The 25,000-nt window shown below is 35.3% G+C and overlaps 1 protein-coding gene across 4 annotated transcripts; it reads left to right on the plus strand.

Annotated features, from left to right (window-relative positions):
• The first annotated feature begins 18,868 nt into the window (after positions 1-18,868).
• LOC129745259 (MAP/microtubule affinity-regulating kinase 3-like) lies at positions 18,869-21,938 on the plus strand. 4 transcript variants are annotated; one of them, XM_055738215.1, is made up of 3 exons: positions 18,869-19,404; positions 21,535-21,717; positions 21,782-21,938. In XM_055738215.1, the coding sequence occupies exons 2-3, from the start codon at positions 21,536-21,538 to the stop codon at positions 21,921-21,923; spliced, it is 324 nt and encodes a 107-aa protein (XP_055594190.1). In that variant the 5' UTR covers positions 18,869-19,404; position 21,535; the 3' UTR covers positions 21,924-21,938. The 4 variants fall into 4 exon arrangements, 2 of the variants coding, with proteins under 2 accessions (XP_055594190.1, XP_055594189.1); XR_008737107.1 differs by having other exon boundaries at positions 18,872-19,404; positions 21,565-21,717; positions 21,782-21,923; XR_008737108.1 differs by having other exon boundaries at positions 18,872-19,404; positions 21,568-21,717; positions 21,782-21,923.
• The last annotated feature ends 3,062 nt before the right edge of the window (positions 21,939-25,000 follow it).

The following is a 25,000-nucleotide window of genomic DNA, read 5'->3' on the forward strand; positions in this document are numbered from 1 at the left end:
CAGTATAAGCACCATTTTTCGGGGAACGATGAGCGTTTTCTGCTGGGGAATCTTGCAGCGAATTCAACTCGATGAAGTCAACTGCATAATAGAGCTACAGCTTGACTCGTTTCATCTGACGATTTGGCCTATTGTTAAGGTGTCAGAGAGGTAATCAGTAGACTCGAGTTCGATTCCGTCGAGGTGTTTTTTTTTTTTCATTTACCATTCATGATCGATGCATTTTGCACTCAACGGTGAGACGTAGAACCATCAAACAAAGCAATAACAAAATAATCTAGGTCTGTTTGTAGAATTCAAACAATTCACACACGCTCATACATTATGTTTCTGGTGCTTTGTTTGGCGGATGATGCTACTAGCCGTATAATGTAACAATAAAAAAAATCCATTATGATAGGTATATGAAAAAAAAAATTCACCTCGAACAGGAATCAAACTCTCGTCTTTTGATTACCTCTCCGACACCTTACCAATAGGCTGAATCGTTAGATGAAACAAGTCAAGCTGTAGCTCTATTATTCAGTTGACTTCATCGAGTTGAATTCGCTGCTAGGTTATACGACAGAAAACGCTCATCGTTCCCCGTTTGATAGTGCTCTGTTCGCCCCGAGTCAACAAATTTAATGATGGTGAAATTGAGAAACAATTTGTTAATCATGTTGCAGTCCGTACATTTAAGATTAAGATGATATTAAAGTCATAAAAGCTTATTTCGTAGGGCTCAAAAATTATAATATTTTCATCACTTGAGAACCTAGCTTATTATTTTTTAATATTTCTGTAAAGATGATAAGGATATTTCGTTTTTTGGTGAAAAATTAATACTATAGATAGTACGAAACAAACCCTCACGAAAATTCATTTAAAAAATTACGTACTTTTGTAGAAAGGGGCTTATTATGCCCCGGGTGCTCGTTATGCCCTTATCTGCCCTATATAGCTCGAGGTGAAGATTCACTTGTACAAAAAAGTCACAAGCTACATTCGTGGTGTATAATTTGAGCATTTATGCGTTTGAGGTTTGAAATCAAAATTTGTTAAATGCGTCATCTAATAGCCATATGCTGTACGCAGGGTTGCCAACATTTTTATTTTTCAAAAATCAGGGGCAAGTGACAGGTTTTTTATTTGGTCGTCGATCCATATTTTCACATCAGCAAGGTATCTAATAATCCTTACAACCACTTTTTCATCATCAATCATCAATCGGACTTATTTGCAAAATTCGGGGAAATTCAATGACTTATCAAGTTGTCAGGCTGAGCCTCGAAAAATCAGGCAAATCATAAAAAATCAGGTACATTGGCAATCTCTGGCTGTACGAATAACAAAATAGCTTATTTAGTGAAAGAAAATAGTATTGTGCGTTAGGGTGGTACGATAAAAGCTATGATTTTAAGGCTGCAAAAAGTCTTCATTCCCAATTTTAACTCAGGATATCGCTCAACGTTTATTGTAAAATACAAAAAAATATTCAAACATTGGAAAATGCTCACAATGGATTGAATTTAATAACACAATTCTCCTCGGTGACAAGTTTAAATTCTATCAATATAAAACAAATCTCTCAAAAGGTTAACTTATGTTTGTCCGCAACAAAATCCGTTCCTAATTTATGTGTGTGTTTACTTCGTCTTTTTTGTTCTCTTCTTCTTTTTTTTCTGTAAATATTCATTCCTTTTCTATCACACGTCTGCAATTTTTCCATTCGCTCAAACGTTTCGCACCAATTGCACAATTTTGATTTTGTTTTTCGTTGTTTTTTTTCCTTCTTTTTGCACCCTTTTCCAACAGGTTAATGGCGTTTAATTTTAGTAATAACGCTGCTAAAGATTGAGTAAGCAAAAAAACGGGAACAAAACAAATGCACCTCTGTGTGAGTAAGAAAAAGAACGTAAACAGCTATCAATGCAACAAAAACACCTACCACACCCTACCAGAGTGTACTCTGAAAGTTTCCGTGAGACCCTGAGGACAATCGATTTCAGAACCATAATTATTCGGCAACCGAGCCGGGGACATAAAGAGAGACACACCGAGTGCACTGAGCTAGAAAAAAACTTAAATCCCATCTTCTTCACTTCCCACAATTTGGGGAGGAAGTTTCGAATATATCAAATTGTAAACAATAACAAACAAACAAACAAAACAAGATTCATTTTCAAATTCGGTCTCTGGATCGCTCGAAGAGCGATTACAAGATTGCAGGTTTAGTGAAGTAAAAGTTCGACTTTTGATCTATCATTTAGCGTTCGAAGTTGTCGTTTACTTGTTTTCTTCTGTTCAGAATTTAAATAATAACTTCCAAAGATAGGCGTAAATGATCCTATCGATTTTAGGAAAAGTTAATAGTAATTATTTTAAACAGTAGCACAGTCGAGGGTATTTTCGTGTGTTTTTTTTTGCTAGGAAACATTTCGAAAGAACCGTATATTTTTTGCAATCAGATATCTAAATATTACAAATAAATGAAATCGAACAACGGACGTCTAAGAGTGGTTGTTTGTATGTAGGAAAAAAGAAAACCTCTTTGTGACTAACTTTTCCCACGATAATTTCTTTTAAAATATTATTTTAATGAATAACACACATCGTTTAGCAGCTACTCGTTACGGTTGCTTTTTTATTTGTTTAGTAAAAAACTAAATCATTTCGCATGGTGGCACAAATTTAAATTTGCTTATCGCTGTCGTACCGTAACAATCCTCGGACTCTAATTCATGTTTGGCGCAATGTTCCTTTGCTGTGCATGATCCAAGCCGCATAGAAAACAAATGCTTCCAAAAACCTGTGTGTAACCTTTCATTAAGTACAGCCAATTTACAGTTTGGTTCCTAATAATAATCATATGTCTTCATCCTGTAATCCATTCATTGGTTCATCCTTCTGACATCTCCTATTAAGCTCTATGTACCCAGTAACAATGTTCTACTGTCATTTATCGACCCTGTGTCAACTATCCTTGAATCCTCCTGTATCCTACCGCAGCATTCTAATAAATACCCAAAGTAACAACACATCTTACATCCAGCAAAACATCGGCTACAAAAATGACGATGCCGATGCCATTTGACCTGAAAAAAAAAAACAACAGCATCAAGAATGAAAGGGTTGCACAATGATTCCTGTTGTAGTAGTTCTATTTGAATAAATATATAGTTCGTGTCCCCAAATTCATTTACATCTCTAATCAACAGCAAATATTAACTACCTACCTACTACTATTAGCCTTTTCTAGGACCACCAAGCCAAAAAAAACAAGTTACCTTAAACCTATCCCATCGAAATTCCTTCCGATGTTTTTTTTTTTTTGCGTTAGTTTTCGTTTTCCTATTTAAGACACTTTAGTTTAGTGGTGTTTTTATCGTCGTCGTCCTATCTTTACGCGCGAATCAATGTTGGTTCTCCGAAGTTCGTATATGTAGATGTTGTTTCTGAGAAATCTCGCGTATGGAATCATGCATCTAATCATATAGGAATTAGAATTATAACTTTGCATGATATTACTTTTCTTTCTTGCCAGAAGCTGGTTTTAACATCATAATCATTCATGGTTTTGATAAGGATAATTTATGTTTACAATTACGAACTAAGATGATTCATTCAATAGCAAGTCAGATCCAGATACATTAAAAGGGTTATTAGAAGGGTTATAATTAGAGAAGGTGATATTTATAAATTAAACATGGGAACATTAAAAAGTGTATCGACTCATATTTAAAACTTTGTTTTCTCGATCAATTTGTTGCTCTTGATACAATTGCACATCGGTCCAGAACACCAATCTAGCTGTACTAAATTAATAGCGTCCAGGAATGAAGAGATAGACATCTGGTGTCTTCGCCAACATTGTTCAGTTTTACAAATTAATCTAAAATTTAATTTTATTATTCAAAATATAAAAAATAATGCAACATTCAATTACATAAATAAAATGTTTTTAACGTTTTTTCATTCAGCAAAATAGGTCATTTTCATACAAATACGAGTACTTTCTATCATTCAAACTCTGCTAGATTCACCGATTTCTATGCTAGCTTCAAACGAAAAGGTTCCATTTATCACTAAAAATAATCACACAAAAGGTGGTACTTTTCGATGCACGAGCCTTTAAAAATCACTTAAAAAATACACTAAACCCTCCAAAGCTGTCCGAGTCAATATGACCCGAAGTGCTGATTCAAAGCATCTCAATTATCAATTCCAATCTACTGAAGAACTGAGACCTTATAGAGACAAAGTATGTTCTACGAAAATGATAATCAAATTAACGGAAAAAACTAAAAATTGAGTTTAAAAAATCGGTTTAACAAGAAATGACATACAGCGAAGTAAAGAAAGAATTGGATGTTTTTGTTTTAAATAAACAAAATTCTACCGGAACAGCCGGGATAAAGGTCAAAATGTTCATCGGACTCCCACATACATATTTATACATCGTCGGATAGATGTATTTTTGACAAATCCAAAAATAAAAAAGGCGCTTTAATACTGCAAAGCTGTTAGAAATTGTAAGCAATTTAAAATTGGGGCTTTTTCTCACTGGGAACAACTACAGACAACCTGGTATACCAAAATTATTCAATTTGGAAATATTGAAAAGCTAGAATAAATTATCTAGACAATGAATCTAATAGAGCCTCAACAACTTCTAAAATCATCATAATGTTTGAAGAAATTGTAGAACCATTTTATCCAATCTACAACGTTCTAGATTTTAAAAAAACTTTTTTTCAAGGTCTTTTTTTACTTTTACTACAACTTCTGAGGGTGATGTTATAGAACTTTGACATATTCCACAAATATAGATATTTTTACCAGATACCCAATTTTATCAAAGCCATCAAAGCTCTAATTTGAGTAACAAAAAAGTTGGCATTTTTATCTTGCTTTTAGTGGACCCCTCGGAAATTTGTTTTTTACCAAAATATACTCTTTGTAAAACTGAATAATATTAATATATCTATCTCTCCATTCCTTAGCGCTATTAGTACAGCTAGATTGGTGTTACGTATCACTGTGAACTGTACAGAAACTTTGAATGTTTTTTTTTCTCTTAATTTTATAGTTTTTTGTTTTTGTTTTGGATCTATATTTTTTTTTAATTTTTTTTTGAAGCTGTTTTTTCAACTATTTTTTTTTTTTTGAATTTTTAAGCAGCACTATAAGGTGCTGATGATTTTGAATTTTTAACCCTTCAATTAAGGTTTCTTGTTCTTCCAAGTCTTTGCTAGAACTGAAAAAATCTATTTGTTACTATCTAAAGGTTCAATCAGTAAGTATGGACATATCTTTCGAGTGCAAGTGTTCGAAGAGTCAAATGTTATGCAGGTTAGGGTCATTTCGGACCGGTTTCGAAAGGGTCTAACTTTTTTTTGTTTTATCACAACATGTCCATGTCAATCTATGCCCGGCTAGAAGTAATCAAGAATAAAAAAGGGATAGAAAATAGCGACTTTGGAGTACATTAGCTAAATCAAGGAACAATTGCAATTATTAAAATATAAAAAAAAATATTTTCCTTTTTCTTAAGATTTATGAAACAGTTTACTTTAAATCAGGATAATAAGCAGCATATAATTTTTTTAGGGAATTTCACCAAATCATTGGCAAAATTACTTTTTAAAGCATTGTAAAAATTGACGAGAGTCGAAACTAAGTAAGTAGACTTTTAACGAAATTTAAAAAGCAACTCAATTTACTAATCTGATCCGTCCAACAACTTTAATTACTTAGATAGGAGTATCTGATAATTGGTTGGTTTTTTTTTTCAACTACATCTTTGACCACCACCAAATTTGATCTTTATTTAAAAAATTGTTTCCAAAAATATTTGGAACAAATAATTTCAAAGTTTTTATTGGCTAAAAAAATTGTAAGTTTGTTCTTCTTATTACATACATTATAAAAATAATAAATCAGATTTGTCTATACTAATTTGTGTATTCGATATCTTTCATAAAAGACACGAATCCCTTGGTAAAAAGTCTCAAATAAAACAAATATAATAATAATGGCATTTTTCCTTTCAAACAAAAATAACAATAAAACATCAAATTTAACAGCTCTAGAAATGGAGCCATTAAAACAACTAAGCACTCAGGATCTGAAGACTGCAAGTGCTCAAATGAAAGTTACTTGTTGTCAAGACGCTCAATTTATAATATAAGGAATGTATTCGAAAAAAATACAACACATTATTTTGTTCTACACCATGATGAAATTTTTAGTGAAGCTACCTAGTAAGGTAATGTTTATATGTGCAAATTTTTGTGACGTTCTGTCAGGTGGTTTTTAGATATCGTCCAATACAGAAGGTCATTGAATTAATTAGTCCCAGTCCCAGTGGGAGACTCAAAAACAGTTGGGAATCAACTGTTCGACCAAAATTCATGTGATAAATTTAAGGAGACCTCGAGTATCTAACAGAGTAGCTTCATTCTAATTTTTACTATTCAAGAAAAATTTCATAAACGCATGGAATTTTAGAGATTTTATCAAGCGCAAATAAAAAAAAATTGATTGAGGAAGTCTCAAAAAATTTGTTTTTAACTAGTTCATCTAGCTGACTAACAGGCCTCACTTCATTTCGGGAAGGCAAAAAAAGCTGCCCGCTGTAAAAATGAACAAAATACGGTGGTCAAATCGTGTGCAAAATATTGGAACCGCTAGTGGGGAAATATATCGAAAAATTACATGAAGGGTAGCAAAACGAACTCTGGCAGGTTTCGAGCCAGACAAGTCTTGTCTGGATGTTCCGGAGACAAACAAGGAGAAAAATTGAAAAATTTGATGTCTAGTTCTGGAAATGGCTGACGATCTGTGGAAGCTGCAAATATACAAAGGCTAAACATACTAAGGAGGTTGCCTCCAAATGCGACCCTTTTCCCTTAATAACACTTCCAAAGATCCTACAAAGATGATACTCTTTTTGGTTGGATCTGGAATGGTGCAATTAATCGAAAACAGAGGTTAAGTGATTAAAAGTCAAATATGTTATTATTGTTCCGAAGGAGGACAATCTGCAAAAATTGTCATAACTTCGATCAAATTAAATGTATTGAGTAGTTTTGAAAGTCAAGCAGAAAGCAGAAAAAATAATAAAAAAAAGCCTTAATTGAGAAAAAGAAGGGTTCGAGATATGCATAATAAATAGCGCACGTGGCGCTCAGAAATTAAAGTCGATAAACTTCTTCATTGGACGCCATCTCAAAAACCACTTGACAGAACGTCACAAAAAATTGCACATGTGAACATTACATTACTTGGAAGCTTCGCAGAAAATTTATTAAATTTTCATTCATGCATTCAAACGTTATTCACAAAACAAAGGATTGCATTTTTTCGAATACACTCCTTATTTTTAGATTTTTAACAGATTTAATTCAATCAAAAAAAGTTATATAAAAATTATATAAATTATGTGTTTCACATAGAATATGGATTGAGATATGAAGAATCGTTCGGTATATTTACTTAAAATTAATGATTTTCTGTTATCTTTAAACGAATTTCAGCTCTGTGAGGCAAAAAGTGCTTAGAAATAATCTGCATGGCTAGGAAAAGGCTCCGTGAAGCTGGCATAGATTTTTTTTAGGTTGATAAAGCGAAACGTGTTGAATGTAGCGATACGATGTATGAAATTTTTCATCAATTGTTTGTTGAATTCAAATTTTGCTTTGATTTTTTTTATTTAAGTCTGAAGGTCTCAGACTCGAATGAGGTCTAAAAAATATCTAACCGATGAAATTGAAGCCCATATTGAGATCTTGGAATTCAAAACCTGAATTCAAGGATAAAATTTTGAGATAGAATTTACAGTCATATAGATATCTAAATTCAATCTGAGCTGTATTGAAAGTTTCTGACTTGAATTTGAGCTTATTATGTATATCTAGAATCTAAGTCTCTGTTATCGTTTCTGAAAGCTCATAGTGAATTAGAGTCTAGAGTCTGAATCCGAAATTTCAATCGTAACCTTTAATCTGAACATTGAAGTCAGTGAATCTGATTCCAGAATTTGTGTCCGAATATTGCCCTAGAAAATCGTAACCTCTCTTCTGGATAAATGATAAACTTGTTTTGGATTGAATTCTGAATCTAAATTGGAGCTCTAAACTTAGATATCCAGTGACATTTTGAGATTAAACACAGGTTCGTGTTCAACCATCTGCATCTGGAGTATGAGTACGAGGTAGTTCCAGTTCTAATTTTAAATTTGAATAAGAAATTTAGTATCAATACTGATGTTATGAAATCGCTTGGTACATCTTTGTACCTGAAAATAATCACAATTTCGTACATGAAGGAAAGAATAAAAGAAACATGAGCTATCAAAGAACGAAACAACATAAGCCGTAAATATCATGAATTTTTCGGAGCGGAGATTGCAGGTTCAAGTCCTGCCGGTAAGCCGTTGTATCTTTTTCGAAAAATTCATGATATTTACGGCTTATGTTCTTTCGTTCTTTGATAGCTCATGTTTCTTTAATTATTTCCATCACCTACGAAAATGAAATTTAGTATATTTAGAATGTGAAGTGAATCAATTCAGTTTGAAGTTTAAGTGTGAAGGCTGAATTTGCAATACTTATCTTAGATCTGGGTCTGATATTTAAATCAGTTATTCGAAAACACACTGGAATATCTCAGCTATAATTCTTAATTTTGAGTTTGAATCTAGAATTTTTATCTGAAATTCCAGAATATAGTGGCAAAATTCAAAATTTAAATAATAAAGTGTGAAATGAGATTCGAATCGTTGCATTAATCTGAAGATGAAATCTGGGTGATCCGAGTGAGGTCTGAGTACAAGCTTCAGATCGTAGTTTAGAAACTGAGAGTGAAGTATAAATTACATTATTTAAAACCTGGATAATCCTAAACGTCCAAATCTTAAGTCTGGATGTGACTTAAAAGTTCTTGACTTTTGGATATGAGATTTTAAAACTATACTTTATTTTTGGGACCAAATTTTAATCTGAGTTCTAAGATGGATTTTTAAATTAAAAAATTGAATGTTGTTAAATCTCAAAATTTGAAAAATTCAAATCCTCTAATTTGAATCTGAGATATGATGCTTTGAAATGGTAAGCCTGAATCTAAATTTTTAATCTTCAACATAGAAATTCTAAGTTCTAATTTCAAATTTTGGATTAGGGATAAGTTATGAATCTTAATAACTTGTGATAAGTACACATAAAATAAAAATTCATTTATTAAAAACGAATTCGGGAGACTCCCATTTGAAAACAAGAACTAAATAAGGGGAACCAGTACGTCTCGGTGGTCGAGTGGTTAGCGTGGTAAGACGGTAATCGCTGGTCCACTGATGGCATGGGTTCGATTCCCATCTCGGTACTGGGTGTTAAATGTTAATCTTCAGTTGTCCAAGTCATTTATTCAGTCTGTAAAGCCTAAATTGGCTAAGACGGCGTATGTCTTTCAAACGGAAACTGGGCAGATTCTTATCAATTGATTTAGTTTGTAAATCCTTTGAACACAACGTTCTTCAAGTTCAATTCATACTAAGTCAAAAAGAAATAGGTATTCACACAGGTATTTTCTTAACACTTTTCCCTTGTCAATTAGCGCATTGCCAAATTTCCTTCAACAAGACCTCGCGGACAAAAGGTTTTTAAAAATGAAGGCGCCATCTGGACGTTGTTCGCAGCATACCATCCCTTTGATTGTTTTTCGAATTTGCAAGACATCAAATCCAGCCAAAATATAACTAAACAATTGCGTTACTTGAGGGATTCGATCGTTGTTGTTTCCGTTTTAATTTCTGAATCGATTAATGCTGTTTGATAACTCCCTTTCAAAACGTGAGATAAGATACAATCTGTAAAGAAACAGGAAGATTGTGTCACTTTATTTCAGACAAATGTGTCACATTTTTTTAACAACTTTTGATGTTCTGTGTTCAAGTCTGTTCCAAGTCCCGCTTACTGACTTCAGAGTTACCCGGTACTTGTTGTTATAATTGGGAACATACATATATTGATAGAAAATGTGCTATTTAAATGAATCCTTTATGTTTTTTTAAACCTTCAGTGCAGTTTAGAACAATTTTTAAACCAGCCATTACATGTTTTTAGTTCTCTTTTCGATTGAAAAGTCAGAAGCATTTCTACCTCGCATTTCAGTTTTCACTCTCTGGAGCCACCTTTTGAACATTCGTTTGTTTAAGATTTTGGTGATTCATAAATTAATTTTAAAACTGTAAATTTTATCACTAACAACTGTCAATTTAACGGTAAATTAAAAAATTTGAATAAATAATTTTATTTTAAATATGAGCTCTTGGGTAAAGTTTTTGTGTTTTAGATGAGCATCGGACATCGTAAAATCCGTTATTTCGGCCAAGTTTTCTTTTCTCAATTATATATTAAAGTTCTGTAGTTTATGAAAAAACCTTCAGACATTGTACTAAAACTGTACTAAACTGTACTGTATGATATCCTAAACCCCTAAGTAAGTCTTAATTTCAATTTATTTTTTACAGTAATGGTTAGGTCTTAAGGAACGCTCAATTAAGCAAATGTATTCAGTATCAAAGTCGATAACTTCGAGTGTATATCGTTCTGAAATAGGCAAATAAAAAACCAATCCAAAATCAACGAAAACATTGTGCATCCTCTCACTCTTGAACAAGAACAAAAAATCAAAACGAAAAAAAAACAAAGTTTGGACCAAATGTTGATGGAAACCAAAATTATGTCTCATGTCATTCAGAGCAGCCGCGCGTCGTCCCCAATAAAAAAATCATTTGTAACTGTTCCGATTCAATTTTCAGAGAACATTCATCGTCTTCTTCAAAAATTACAGCCCAAACAACTGTTCCAATTCTTTTTATTATTCTTCTTTCTTCTCTTAATTCACCTCCTTTTATTTTGTTTTTTTTTATTTATTACTCAACAACAAACAACTACACATTTACAAGCTCCAATAATCCAACCAAACCCCGACATCTCCCCTCTTTAAATGATACACACTTTTACCACCAACAACCAACAACAGCAATTCACCAATTGTTTATTCTGATTGCCAAATTTCTCTTTTTTCTTCTCTGCTCTTCTAGGCTGAATCATGAGACAAAGTAAAGAAAAAAAAAACAAAACAAACACGATAATAGACAAAGTAAAGTAAAACATACAGAAATGTGCAAACAGTTGTTGTGAAAGTCGAAAATCGGCAAAAGCGTGTAAAACCGAGCAACGGGAACCGAAGATTTCATTTTGTTGATGCTGTTTCTGTTTTTTCTCTTTTGGTCGGAACTAAATGTTAAAAGAAATCTACACAGAATCATGTTTTGTCCATGTGTAGGTGTTAAGACATATTTTGGGTACCAGAAAAATGCATTAAACTCACACAAACACTCGTACGCTAAACGCTAAATTAGGCGTTTACTATTGAGAGTTGCGCAACAAATACACCGATTTGTGAATGATAGTTGTATAGTTAAAAAAAACAAACAAACTCAAGAGTACTTGTAAAGTTTCTGTGTCATACTCAGTCATTTTCACGAGCTTTTGATGGCTGTTGTGAGTAAAATTTAAAAAAAAGTAACTGTCATTAAAACTAAATTGTCAAAAAAAAGCACGGAGGGAAAAACTTGTTTTCAAAATAACCGAAACAAAACAAATTTTATTGTTCCTCTTTTAAACTTTCGTTTTTTGTTTTGTTTTCATTCAAATGATGGACTGATTTATGCTACCAGCCGTTTTTCTCATTCCGGGAAATGGGCTTGAATTGCATTATTTTGATTTTTATTTTTTCTTTCTTTTCGTCTGAAGCATCTTGTTCCAAATAGTATTTCACGCTAGCATTTAGATAGGGTAACGAATTTGTTCCAACTTTGTAAGTAAAGAGAAAAAGGCACAACTTTGTAATTGTATAGATAAGAAGGAAAGATGTAGACTATTTTGGTAGGTTGACAGATGGAAAAAAAAATGTGAGACTGGTTGCGAGAGTCAAATAACGAAATCAAAATCAAAATTAGTTAAGGTGTGAGTGGGTGGGTGATGCAAATTAGTAGGGAAGTAAGAGATGGGTTATAAAAACTAGAACAATTGTACTTACTTCGTAAATTTGGAATGATATACACTCGAAGCTAATCGAAAATAACTCTAATCGAGCACGAGGATGAGAAAATCTCAGAAGCAACATCGAACTTTTCGAACAAGGCCATCCCTGCGAAAACGAAAACTTTCGAATTTTCTGTTTTTCCTTCAAACATCTCCACATCGGTTGACTCATCGATCTTTGTGTCCTATGGCTTTTAAGAAATGTATTCCACTTCAATTTTAATACTTCGTTTAAAATTCGTATAGTTTCGTATAAAACTGGCCGAAAATCATCTGTCGATATTCATTAGTCAGATTTCCTTTCATTTTTCCCCCAATGTATATTGTGATTGCGAAAGCTTCAAAAAACTCCTTCCTTCCTTCCTTCCAAAATAAAATAAAAAATTGAAAATCAAACGACAGCCGCTTTACCTTAGCCACTTACCTGTGAACCGTTTATTTTTATTTGTTTTCTTCTTCGTTTTCTTCTTTTCCTTTTAGTTTCAAAATTAAAAACAATCGTGAGCCAGGCAGCGAACTAGACGCGCGGGTGTGATAGAAAAAAAGTAACAAGTTTAATTAAGTAAAACAACAACTAGACTACGAATCAAATGATAAACAGAGAAAGAGACAGCTGAAGGGAAGAAAAAAAACAAAACAAATAATCATTTGTTAGTAGAACTATTCTTTTAAACTCTAAATGTGTAGTTGGAAATATTTGTTGACAACTAGAGGTGTAGTGGTAGCAGATAGAGGATTAAGCTAAATTTAAAAAAATAGCTTAAATCAATCGACAACGAATCGCGAATGTGTTGGGGTAACATTTCTCGCCCTTTTGGTTGACGTATTTTTAGCGTGTAAAACTGCGTTCAGCACCATCTTTTGGCGAACACTTCCACCAAACGCGTTAACTTATAAAACAATATGACGTGTTAATGCTTTTGCCCGACTTTCAAAGAGTGAGGAATATTACCGCGACCATTTTTGACAAAAAAATTGCTTCATTCTTACTTGTGGGAAAAGATAGAGTATACAAAAACAAATTATACACTAGAAAGTTAACAACATATTTGCAGGACTACAATGGAACCGCGGAAAACTGATTCACAGAATGTAGAAACCATTACATTTTCTCATCATCCAAACATATAGCAAACAACAAACCGTCAATTTGATTAGCTGTAAGTTTCAGTACTATTCGAGGAAAACCAATGTTAATTATTATTATTGATAAGTTTTAGCAAAAATTATAATGTTTTAAATTATTTCTAAATCATCGTTTTCATCCCCGAAGAGAATAAACAACAAAAAAACAAATAGAATTAACGAAAATCATTTCAACAACTGACAGAGTGCAAAACAAAAACAAATGAATTGAACGCAGGCTTTTACTAACCTTAGCACTAGCAGCAGTAGTACTACTGCTAGATGTTTGTTTTGGTTCGACCTTAGTTCAGGTGTCAACAACCACTAGGAAAAAAGAAACAAACAAAACAATTTTCAGACACATATTCTTGAAAATGTGAGAAAAAAATCTGCTCCTGCAATACACACGTAGGGAGCCAATCGATCGCGATATAACCGTAATCTGTGTTATTTTTAAGGCAATAAAACTACAAGCTATTATTTCACCTTAGCGCCATCTTTCAATAACTTAAATTTCTTTCGAAAATTAGAATAAAAAAAACATGGCCATCCCTAGCACTCGATAGAGATGATCGAATTCAACATCGTTTCCGTACACTCAGCAGCGGCAGTTTATCCTCAGGGCCGCGCCAATCCACCTCTTCCGGCAGAACAAACTCTTTTCGTTTCTATCGTTTTTCGCTCTATCTTTTATAGTGTCTATCTTCTGAGCTTTAAGATTGGTTTTGATGCTTAGCTTAATGATTTTATCTTTTTTTTTTGTTCGGTTTGGTTTAAGGCTTTTTTTTCACCTTTCGAGACACTCGTTTGACACAAAAAACTCTTCACGCTTGCACTAAAGTTAGCCATGCACCGTAACACAAGCACTCGGATTTGTGAACCTAATTAGACAATTTAGAACATTAAAACCCAACCCAAGCTTTGCAAAAATTCATGTGAATAACTTTGCTAACTTGTTTGCAACAGACCTTGCCCTTCAAATGTTCAGTAACAGAACTCTTAATGGAACTGGTATCTTTGAATGGGTTTCGGTTTAGTTTGTGTGATAGTGTATTTGTATTAACCCTTGTATGAAATTTGAGTCTAGCGTCTTGGGGTTTTATTCGAAAAAGGAGGGTTCTCGAAGAATAACGTCATATGGCAAAGACACAATAAAATATTTAACAATTAGAATATGTAGATAAAGAATTCTCTTGATCGTAAACAGTTTGATCAGCGGAAAATTTCTGTTGGAATGAAACAGTTCAAACGAATTGAAACTTCTTGTGGCACAGATTCGCAATGCTTTTGGCGAAAAATTATAAAATTGGATTGAGACTGCTTCATAGTAGAATAAATAAAAAAAACGTTACAGGAGGTTGAGAGTTCTACTAATGAAAAAATTTCTTTGAGAGTTCTACTCATGAAATTTCTTTGTATCAAAAACAGTCACATGTCGTCTAGATTTGTAACAGGACAAAAAATTCAACATAAACAAAACATTGAAACTTCTATCACAAAAAGTAAACTGGTTTGTGGACTGAGACTTCTGCTGGAGAAAATTGTTAAATTACGTTGACACTTCTTGTGGCACAAAAGAATACAATTGGATTGAGACTGTTTCCTGTTAGGAAAAATAAAATTAAGTCTTCTGCTGAAGAGAGAAAATGACACTGGAATAAGACTGATAAAAAGTAATGAAAGCGCATTGTAAGAACATCCAACATGAAGAATACACGTCTAATGAAGCTATTAAGATTGAGACTTCTGCTTATCGAAAACAGTTATATCATATTGACGAAATTGAACTGGGACTACTTTTTTTATATAAAGCATACAGTGTAAATTTTTTTATTTATTAAAGTGTCAATGTTTATGCAAATTGAGATTTGTTCATTGAAAATTGCCAGCGAATTGAGACTTCTGTTTATACGAAATTATTATAGTGAGTAGAGACCTGTTCTTTAAAAAAAAAAGTGAAAACACAGTGGTGTTCATTTAACGTCTATTTCAAAATTGAATTTTCTGTTCATTAAAAACACCTAATATTTGAGAGATTTAAGCCGGAAAAAAGGAGTTTTGTCCTCAAAATTCTTCTTATAAATAAAATATCGGATTGAAGTTTGCGCTAAGAAGAATAAGTTCACTTTTCTTCTTGTACAATGTGACCGAATTGTAGCTTTGCTTCTACATGTGATACGGAATGTGACTTCTTTCTTTGGTAACCAGTTATCACGAGTTGAGAAGGTCCGATAAAAACTGTTAAAAAGGATTTGGATATCATTATTTTTGTTTGGTTGTTTGAGACAACTGCTACTGATTTAAAAAAAACTGAACCTTCATTGAGACTTCCGCTGCTTATTAAAAAAGTCACAGCCATTTGAAACTTTTGCGTTTAAAAAATAATAAACCCGATCAAAACCGCTAATTACAAAATAAATGAACTGATTGAATTTGTGTTGGTGAATTTGATCAAGACTTCTAAAATTGGATTGAGACTGCTTCATTGTAGAAAAATAAAAAAAAAACCTTTCAGTAGGTTGACAGTTGACTCATGAAAAAATGATAGCCTACTGAAATATATTTTTATCAAAAACTGTTACATTGCGTCTAGATAAGGGATGAATGACCCCGTAGTTGTTAAAATCCCAATGATCAAATAAATATGTAAAAAAGCGTCTAGATTTGTAACACGACTAACTATTCAAAATAAACAAAATATTGAAAATAGACACGAAAGCCGTGAAAACGGTAAAGTGTCTCTAATCTTAATAATGATAATAATAATAAAATATTGAAAGTCGCAGCACAAACAGTAAACTGGTGTGTGGATTGAGACTTCTGCTAGAGAAAATGGTTAGGAAGAGTAAAATTAAGTCTCCTGCTGAAAAAAAGAAAATGACACTGAAATAAGACCGATAAATAGTAAATGAAAGCGCATTGTTAGAACATCCAACATGAAGAATACACCTAATATAAAAGCCATCAAACAAAGCTAATGTTTAGATTGAGACTTCTGCTTATCGGAAACAGTTAAATCATATTGACACTTCTTATGCTGACGAAGAAATTGAACTGAGAATACTTTTTAAAAGAAAGCATAAAGTTTAGATGTTTATGCAATTTAACATTTTTGCTCACGAAAAATTGCCAGCGAATTGAGACTTCTGCTCATTAGAATCAATTACAGTGAATTGGGACTTCAGCTTTAAAAAAGAAGTGGAAACACAGTGGTGTTCATTAAACATATGTTCCAGAAACTTGAATCTTCTGCTCATTAAAAACACTTACTCTTTGAGAGATTTAAACCGGAAAAAAGGAGTTTTGTCCTCAAAATTTTTGTCATAAATAAAATCATATTTTGGATTGAAGTTTGTGCTAAGAAGAATAAGTGATTAAGACTTCTAAGTTGGATTGAGACTGATTCATAGTATGGAAAAAAAATTTTTCCAGGAGGTTGACAGTTCAACTCATGAAAAAATGATAGCTGTCAGAAATTTCTTTTTATCAAAAACAGTTACAGGCGTCTAGATTTCTGACACGAAAATATATTTCCAAATAAACAAAATATTGAAGTCGTAGCACAAAAAGTGAACTGATGTGTAGATTGAGACTTCTGCTACAGAAAATTGTTAGGAAGAATAAAATTAAATCTCCTGCTGAAAAAAAGAAAGTGAAACTGACATAAGACTAATAAAAAGTAATGAAAGCGTATTTTTAGAACATTCAACATGAAGAATATATTCAGGGATGAATCATCCAACAGGATGAAAATCCCAGAAAAAAAATGAAGAATACACCTAATGTAAAAGCCATCAAATGAAGCTAATGTTTAGATTGAGACTTCTGCTCATCTTATACAGTTGAATCATATTGACACGTCTTGTGCTGACGACGAAATTGAACTGAGACTACTTTTTAATAGAAAGCATGAAGTTTAAATGTTTGTGCAATTTAAGAATTCTGTTCGTGAAAAATTGCCAGCGAATTGAGACTTCTGCTTATTAGAAACAATTACAAGTAATTGAGACTTCAGCTTCAAGAAAGAAGTGAAAACACAGTGGCTTATTGAAAATCTGTTTCAAAAACTTGAATCTTCTGCTCATTAAAACACCTACTATTTGATAGATTTGAGCCGGAAAAAGGAGTTTTGTCCACAAAATTCTTCTTATAAATAAAAACATACTCTGGATTGAAGTTTTCTTCCTGTAGAAGTGACCTAATTGTAGCTTTGCTTCAATATGTGATACGGATTGAGACTTCTTTCTTTGGTAACCAGTTATCACGAATTGAGAAGGTCCGATAGAAACTGTTAAAAAGGATTTGAATGTCTTTATTCTTGACAGGTTGTTTAAGACAACTGCTTCTGGTTGAAAAAACTGAAGCATCATTAAGACTTCCGCTGCTTATAGAAATTTTGTGAAGAAGGATTGAGATTTCTGTCTACAGAAATTCGCGTTTAAAAAATAATGAAATCTGAATAAAACCAGTACTTGAAAAAAAAAATGATTGAAACTTCTGCTGGTCTCAATAAATAAAATTTGTTCTATGCTTTGTGTTGGTTAATTTGATCGAGACTTCTGCTGAACAGAAACAAGTCAAAGCAGAGTCCCACAGAAAAAAAGGTCCTATACGAATTATAAAAATGAATTTGGATGTCTTTATTTTTCACAAATTGAGACTTCCGTTAGTGATAAATTGAGATTTCCACTGCTGATAAAAAATTTGTGAAGAAGGATTGAGGATTCTTCCTCAGAAATATATGTAGTCAGTAACAGCGCTTTAAAATTTTTGCGTTTGGAAAATAATAAAATCTGATTAAAACTACTACTTGCAAAAAAAAAAGCTGATTGAAACTTGCTTCGATGCTTTGTGTTGGTAAATTTGATCGAGACTTCCGCTGAACACAAACAAGTTAAAGCAAAGTCCCACAGAAAAATTATGAGTTCGGATTGAGAAATTCGCTTGTGAACCTCTGCCATAGCAGATTGAGACTTCACCCATCCTAATTTGTTGTGCAGAGAGTTCTCCTTATAAATAAACTAACACAATTTATTGACGTCTCTATTTATTGACATCCTGATACCTCCTGACCACAATCCTGATACCTCATGATTTTAGAAGCGTATTGATGTTTTCGTTTCTAAAACGAATTGAGACTTCTGCTTATGGCAAGCAACATTAAGTTGATATTGCAGCCCGCAATTTACAAGTTTTTAAAATAAAAGTGGAAATTGATCAAGACTTGTAGATGACGACAATGCGACATACAATAAAATTAAGCTATGATATCAGTTTGATCAAGTTAAAAGAACTGCTTTTAAACCTCTAGTTTAGCAGATTGAGACTTCTGGCTCGAATTTTGCCTAGGAAGCATTATTCTTATAAATAAATTCATCCAATTAATTGAAGTTTCTTCAAAGAAGGTAAAATCTAAGGAATCTTACAACTTAACAAAAAAAGGAAAACCTATCAGAACTTCTTATTTCAAACACACTTGGAATGGTATGAGAATTCTGCTTAAGACAAGAAATTACAGCAAATGATTGATGATACCTTACATAGTAATGTGAAAACTTTTATTCATTTTTACAAACACTCAAAAAAAACGCTAATAAAACTTTAAGCGTAATCTAAGCTAATTCACTCACAAGTTTTTCTAAAAAAATGTTATAGTTCGTGTCAACCCATTGCCATATGACGTTTATTCGCTCTTTAACCTTCATCGTTGCTTCAGCAATAAAAAAAAATAGAAAAGGATCTCCTCTGCTCGTGTTCGCCAATATTTAATCAGAAAAATCTAACAAATTAGTCGGCAAACTTAGTGCTAAAGAAACTAACCCCTCCACGTCAATCTCTAACTACCGAAATCAGTTACTCCTTTTTTCTCCCTCAAATCATCACTGATCACACTTGAAAAAAATACGAAAGAAAACCTCACCTTAAGCCGTTTGAAAAAATGTCTTAAATTTTTCCCGTCCGCCATTCTTTTGTTTCTATATTACTCTAAACCCTTTTTTATTTGTTTTTTTTTTTCTGTTGCGTAAATCTATGTCCAAAGTGAATCTAACCACCCTCTTACTACTGTTTTGCCGTCATTCTTTTTTCGTTTTCGTTTCCGTTGTTAACCGAATATTTGCGTTTTTCTCTTTTATTTTCCGTTCCGTTTTAGGGCCAACGATGGCCAACCAAATACTCCATCGAATAGGTAAATATGATACAAAAATGATTACGAGGTTTTTGCTCAAGTCAGTTAGACGATTTAAAAAAAAACTCGTACTGTAAACTAGTAACTAGTACTCGAAATTTATTTCCGATTTTACTTATTTTTGGGTTTTATCACATTTTTGTCGTTCGATATTTTTTTGTTTAATTTCAAACTGAAATTGGAAACTGTTAGTTGCTTTAGTTGTGTTTTGATTTAAGTTTGAAACACCACTTAGTTTTTTAACCTACACCCAATGATGGTGCAGTTCCGATGTTTGACCGGAAATTGCACCCCTTAACACAGATACACAAAGACTACACCGTTTAGTGAATGACATAATTGGCGCTCGGCAAAAAACAAAATCACTCCACTTCTTACACAAATAGCTATAGAGGGAGTTTCATGTGTTGCACGATTTGCTGCTCCATTTAGCTGACAATCGTGACATCTCTAGCGCTAGATTTTTTTACTAGGGTCTGTTTCATCCTTTTTCTCGCATTCTAATTTTCCACTCCTTCCTTCCAAGAGAACGAGAAAGTTATTTACATGAATGCCGAACGATTTATTTTTAAACGCTTCTCTACAACCGGAAGTTCGCGTCAGTCAGTCAGCCAGCGCTAACATTTCGCTGGATTTGCAGCCCGGAATTTTAGCTTGTACTAGTCCGTTTCCCAAGAATCTTTAGTCAAACAACAGTGAAGCACTTGAATCGGTTTTAACTGTTATACTCAACCCAGCTGTCCCTATCTATCTTAACATTTTCTTCCTTTCCACGATTATCGATTTTTTGCTTTAGAGTATGACAAAAATCCTCCTGAAGCAACAGCCACTTTTTAATGTTTTTATGTTGCATGTAGTGTGCTTTCGTGTTTTAAATGTTAACGTAAGAGTTTCAGTTAACTTTTATTTTATTTTGCACGTCGGATTATATCCCGTTTTCAGGTTTGTTTTGCCATAACCATTTAAATAACCAGCCACCGTTTATTGTAAATGGATGGTTTCCAAGGACCCATAAATAAATTCAACCAATTTTAGCGTGCATGATATCGGAACCTCAGGTTAATCGCGTTGCGTCTACCGTCAAACTTCATTAGGAATAGAACAACTCCCTCTATTGGTCACATTTAGTTTTTCATCAAAGTATGATTTAGTGCCGCTAATTTACTGGTATAACACAAACTGTATCATATTCGAAAACGGTGATACTTTTTAAACAAATGAGAGTTGCAACGAATAAACAATAGTCGACTCCCCTTCGGTCGATCGGAACGCCATCTGCACAATTTCTTGGAGAAAACAGCCGCTTGAAAGCATTTCAAACTGTAAAAATATTCTCCAGAAGCATCCTAGTAGGTATTTTTAAACAAATGAAAAAAAAACACTTCAGATGACGCCTAGAACCCAGAAAAGAAAGGAAATCAATTGTTTTCTTTTTTCGGAGGATAACCCACTTGTTCTTTTTTGTGATAAACCATAATATCAAAGTAGGCTTTGCTGTATGAGAAAAATCGTTCGGATCTGCGAATCTTCAGATAGCGCATTTGTAATTAAAAAAAAACTAATACATACCTAATTTATAGGTCACTTATTTTCATGTCTTTATGTGAAGTTCTTTGATTAAGCCAAAGCTTTGATCATTTGAAAGATAAAAGACGATTGGTTTTTTTTTTCAACAGTAATGGTAGAATCTTACTAAACTTTTAATATACATTTGATACAGAATCGCTGTTATACCAGTCAATACAAGTTGCGCTACCGTTTCAAATATTTTCGGTTACAATTTCAGTTCACACAAGCCAAAAAAAAATCAGTTAAAACCCAAATCTAAACAGAAATCGTCCAAAATCGATCCGTGAGCATATCGTATCGTCAGGAACAGTAAAAATGTTGCTAACAACAAATATTCCATTTTTTTTCTCTCCCTCGTACATCGCTCTCTTTCCCTCGCTCTCCATTCGTCGAAAACGAATCAATTTTGATCTAAAAAAACAATGAATCGTTCAAAATCGAATCGGTAAAATCTTCCACCTCGGCGAAAAAAAAACGATTAAAATGGGAACGAATTGGAACAATTTGAATGACCAAAAATTGAAATCATGAAATTTTGAACAATAATGAATCCCACACGAGGATGATGACAACCCTTGAACAATCTCAAAGCAGTGGCTCCAACGCGGAGGAGCCCGTGAAGCCGCGGGTGCTGCGTTTCACCTGGTCCATGAAGACAACCTCACCGCGGCTGCCGGACGAAATCATGGCCGAGATCCGGTCCGTGCTGGACAAGAACAACTGTGATTACGAGCAGCGGGAAAGGTAACGATTCCAGACTCATGATTGAAACTTTCGCATTCTAATCTTTTGTAATCTCAAATCTCAGGTTTGTCCTGCTCTGCGTGCACGGTGACCCCAACACCGACTCCCTGGTGCAGTGGGAAATCGAGGTCTGCAAACTACCCCGGCTATCGCTGAACGGCGTGCGGTTCAAGAGAATATCGGGTAAGTGGAGGGTTCTATTTTGATCAAAATACGATACACATAAAGAAATTACTCTACATCTCCGATTGATTTGCCATTTGAAGTTCTGCCAAGCTACCGGAAATGTAATTTTTGATCGTATTACATCAATGGGAAAACGAACACCAATGTCTCATTTAGAGTTATTATCTCCCAAATGTACTGATATGGGTAAATTTTGTCAAACAGAGTCACATCAAATCACAAAACATCGCGGTTTCATATGGAGTTCCTCAAGGGAGTCATTTGGGTCCATTTTTGTTCAATTTATTTATGAACACACCTTTGTGAACTAATTCTGCCTACCTAACTTAGGTCTTTTTTATAAGTTGATCACTCAGGTGGTAAATCCTTTTTACGGATTGCATTCCAAGGTACGGCTTACCATCGCTTCTTCAGAGTATGCTACTCTGGGTCCACCTCGGGTCTCTGGTCATAATTCCAATCCGGATCTACAACTAAGCCTATACCCGTTATGGGTGTCCAAGTCATCGGCTTACTCGGTTTCAAGTCAAAACTCCAACATATATACCCAACTTCTTATTACGATTTATGACTTAAAACCTCTCCTCTGACGACTTGAGGCCCGGCCTTTACTCGTAACTCGAGGCTCGCTCGGTTACCACAACTACCGTGTGCTTCACTTCTATTCACGTCTTCTAATAGAGACCAGTGACCTCTCCTCTAACGACTCGAGGTCTTGGCCCCGCTTGGTTTGGCTCGAGGCCCTCTCCTCTTTGCCCGTCCATGTGCCGATCGAGAGCAACTACTCGGATGATTCCCGGTGAAGCCGTAGTCTTATACCGACTCTTGTGACTCACTCGCCGACGACGTAAAGTCACTCTACCCGAGAGTATCCCGCGGCGTGAATACTCTCCTCCCTACGAATTCGACTGCGGAGAAAAAATTGTCTTATCCCCGCATCTTCCGTCGTAAGGAGCGCGTTCTACTCGGATAATTCGCTGCGGTGGAGGTATTCTACACAGCGTTCGCGACGCAGAAGTTACAGGTATAGTCTTATCTTTGCATACTTCACTGCCTGTTTCGGACCCACTCAACTCGAAAGTCCCCCGCCGAAAGTCATTCTAATACAACCTTAGTCCGGTCTTCCTACGACTCAGATAAATCCCGACGATTATGTCATCTTACCCGGCTCGAGTGGCACACCCGACGGCGACGTGAAACGATACTTCCCCTACGAGTTCGACTGTGGAGAAGGCTTGTCCTTCTCAACCTTACGGTGGAGATATCTTACACACGACGCGACGTACCTAGCAGCTCGGCATACGCAGAAGGTATAGTCTTATCTTTGCATGCTTCACTAATAGGTTTGGACGCACTCCACGGCGAAGGAGTTTCTCTACACCGGTCGCGGACTGCTACTGGTTCCAACTGCTCTGCAGGGCAGTCATGATCCGGGTGAACCCATGTAACAATCGGCTAGCTCAGACGATTTTTACTCAGGATCGGCTTTCCACTTACCAAAGGTGGACAAACGACCAAAGGTGGTTGTGATCAAACGGCGGACTTGGGCAGAACAAATGCAAACAGGAGGGATTTCGGTTTGGTGTGTCACGACACAGTAGGGTACATTTTTTACATTTATTGGGGGGGATTACATTTTTGTAGGAAAAGGATTGTTGCTGTTTAGGAGCGATTGCTCATACCTGGCATTCCGAGGTGGTAGCACGTGGTGCATCAAGCAGGATCCGACCACGAGGTAGGCTGGCACCGGAAGTGGCTTGGTAGTGGTTCGGCCACCCGGCTGTCCTCGCTTCTGCTTCGCTCGGTCTTGTCGTCCTCAGGCCAAGGGTTGTAGGCTAACCCAACGATCGGTCGCCCCGGACGGCTTTGGCGGCTGGTTTGCAGTTGATAGAAGGGCTGATGGATGCTGATGGTGCTAGTCGAAACCCGTTAGACGTGGGCGTACTCGACTTGATCCTCCGTGTCCTAGTCACCCGTCGACACACAAGTCCGGATATGCCGGGTCCCACGCTTGCCCGAAACGGTCAGAAAACCGGATATATGGAGCAAGATGGAGACCTGGACACTTCGGCGAACTCCTGGTAGTGCACGTGTAGTGGAGTCCGTAAAAATCACTCGGACCAGAACAATTGGCGTCCGTTCTGGTTCGCAGCCCAACACTTTATGCCGCTGACCGCTGGTTCCTTTTCCTTTCGTCGGTGTTGCTAGTTTGGCTTTGCAACCTCAATCGACCCATGCAGCAACAATTAGGAAAAGGGATATTCAAAGGGGGAAAGGAAACTACTTACTCTACACGGGAAAAACTCTACAACTAAAAACACACAAAAATTAAAAAAAAAACAAACCATTTGTTACGAAGTTTGGTAACACCCATTGCTAACCACGCGCCAAGTATTGACATCCTTACACATCTTCCGCACGATGTTGACGACAAGCCTGTTTATGCGTACCCCTTCGAATTTTGGACAACTCTACACTACGCGTTCTAGTGTCTCAACTATGTCACCGCAGGTTGGGCAAAATGGTGAAGCCACATGTCCAAACCGACGGTGGTACTGCATGAAGCATCCGTGTCCAGTCAAGAACTGCGTCATGCAGAAACCCACTTCTCCATGGTTCCGATCCACCAAAAATCCGACGTTAGGGATCAAACGACCCATCGCCGGCCGCGTTCCGAGCTGTCCAGTGGTGCTGCCAGTTGAACATCGAGGCCTCTATGGCATGTTTTCGCACATCAGGTATGTGCTTATGCTTGTAGCAGAAGATATCTTCCTCTAGCAAGACCGAGATGGGCATGACCTCCGCCCCAACACCGGCCCGCAGGTTCATCAGCCGCTGCACGCTACAGAGCATCTGCAGATTACACTGCCTGCTCAAGGCTGCTTTCCAGGCTCCTACTCCGTATCGCAGAATGAACGAGGTCACGCTCGCCAGGACCCTCCTTCTGTTGCAGTGGAGTTGTTCGACATGGCTCGTGAAGCTTAGATGATCGCCGATCATCACTCCCAGGTACTTAATCGCACACATAGACTCGATTGGGCACGATCCAATTGCAATCGTCCCTGTTTGTGCAGAGATCAGACTTTTGAAGAGCATC

This window comes from Uranotaenia lowii, chromosome 2 (assembly GCF_029784155.1).
Source record: "Uranotaenia lowii strain MFRU-FL chromosome 2, ASM2978415v1, whole genome shotgun sequence".
Taxonomy (NCBI): domain Eukaryota; kingdom Metazoa; phylum Arthropoda; class Insecta; order Diptera; family Culicidae; genus Uranotaenia; species Uranotaenia lowii.

Excerpts from the sequence above, each read along its gene's own strand:
- LOC129745259 (XM_055738215.1), top strand. The coding sequence starts at position 21,536 with ATGATGACAACCCTTGAACAATCTCAAAGCAGTGGCTCCAACGCGGAG. Across the intron at positions 21,718-21,781 it reads GATTACGAGCAGCGGGAAAG|GTTTGTCCTGCTCTGCGTGC; the intron begins GTAACGATTCCA and ends CTCAAATCTCAG.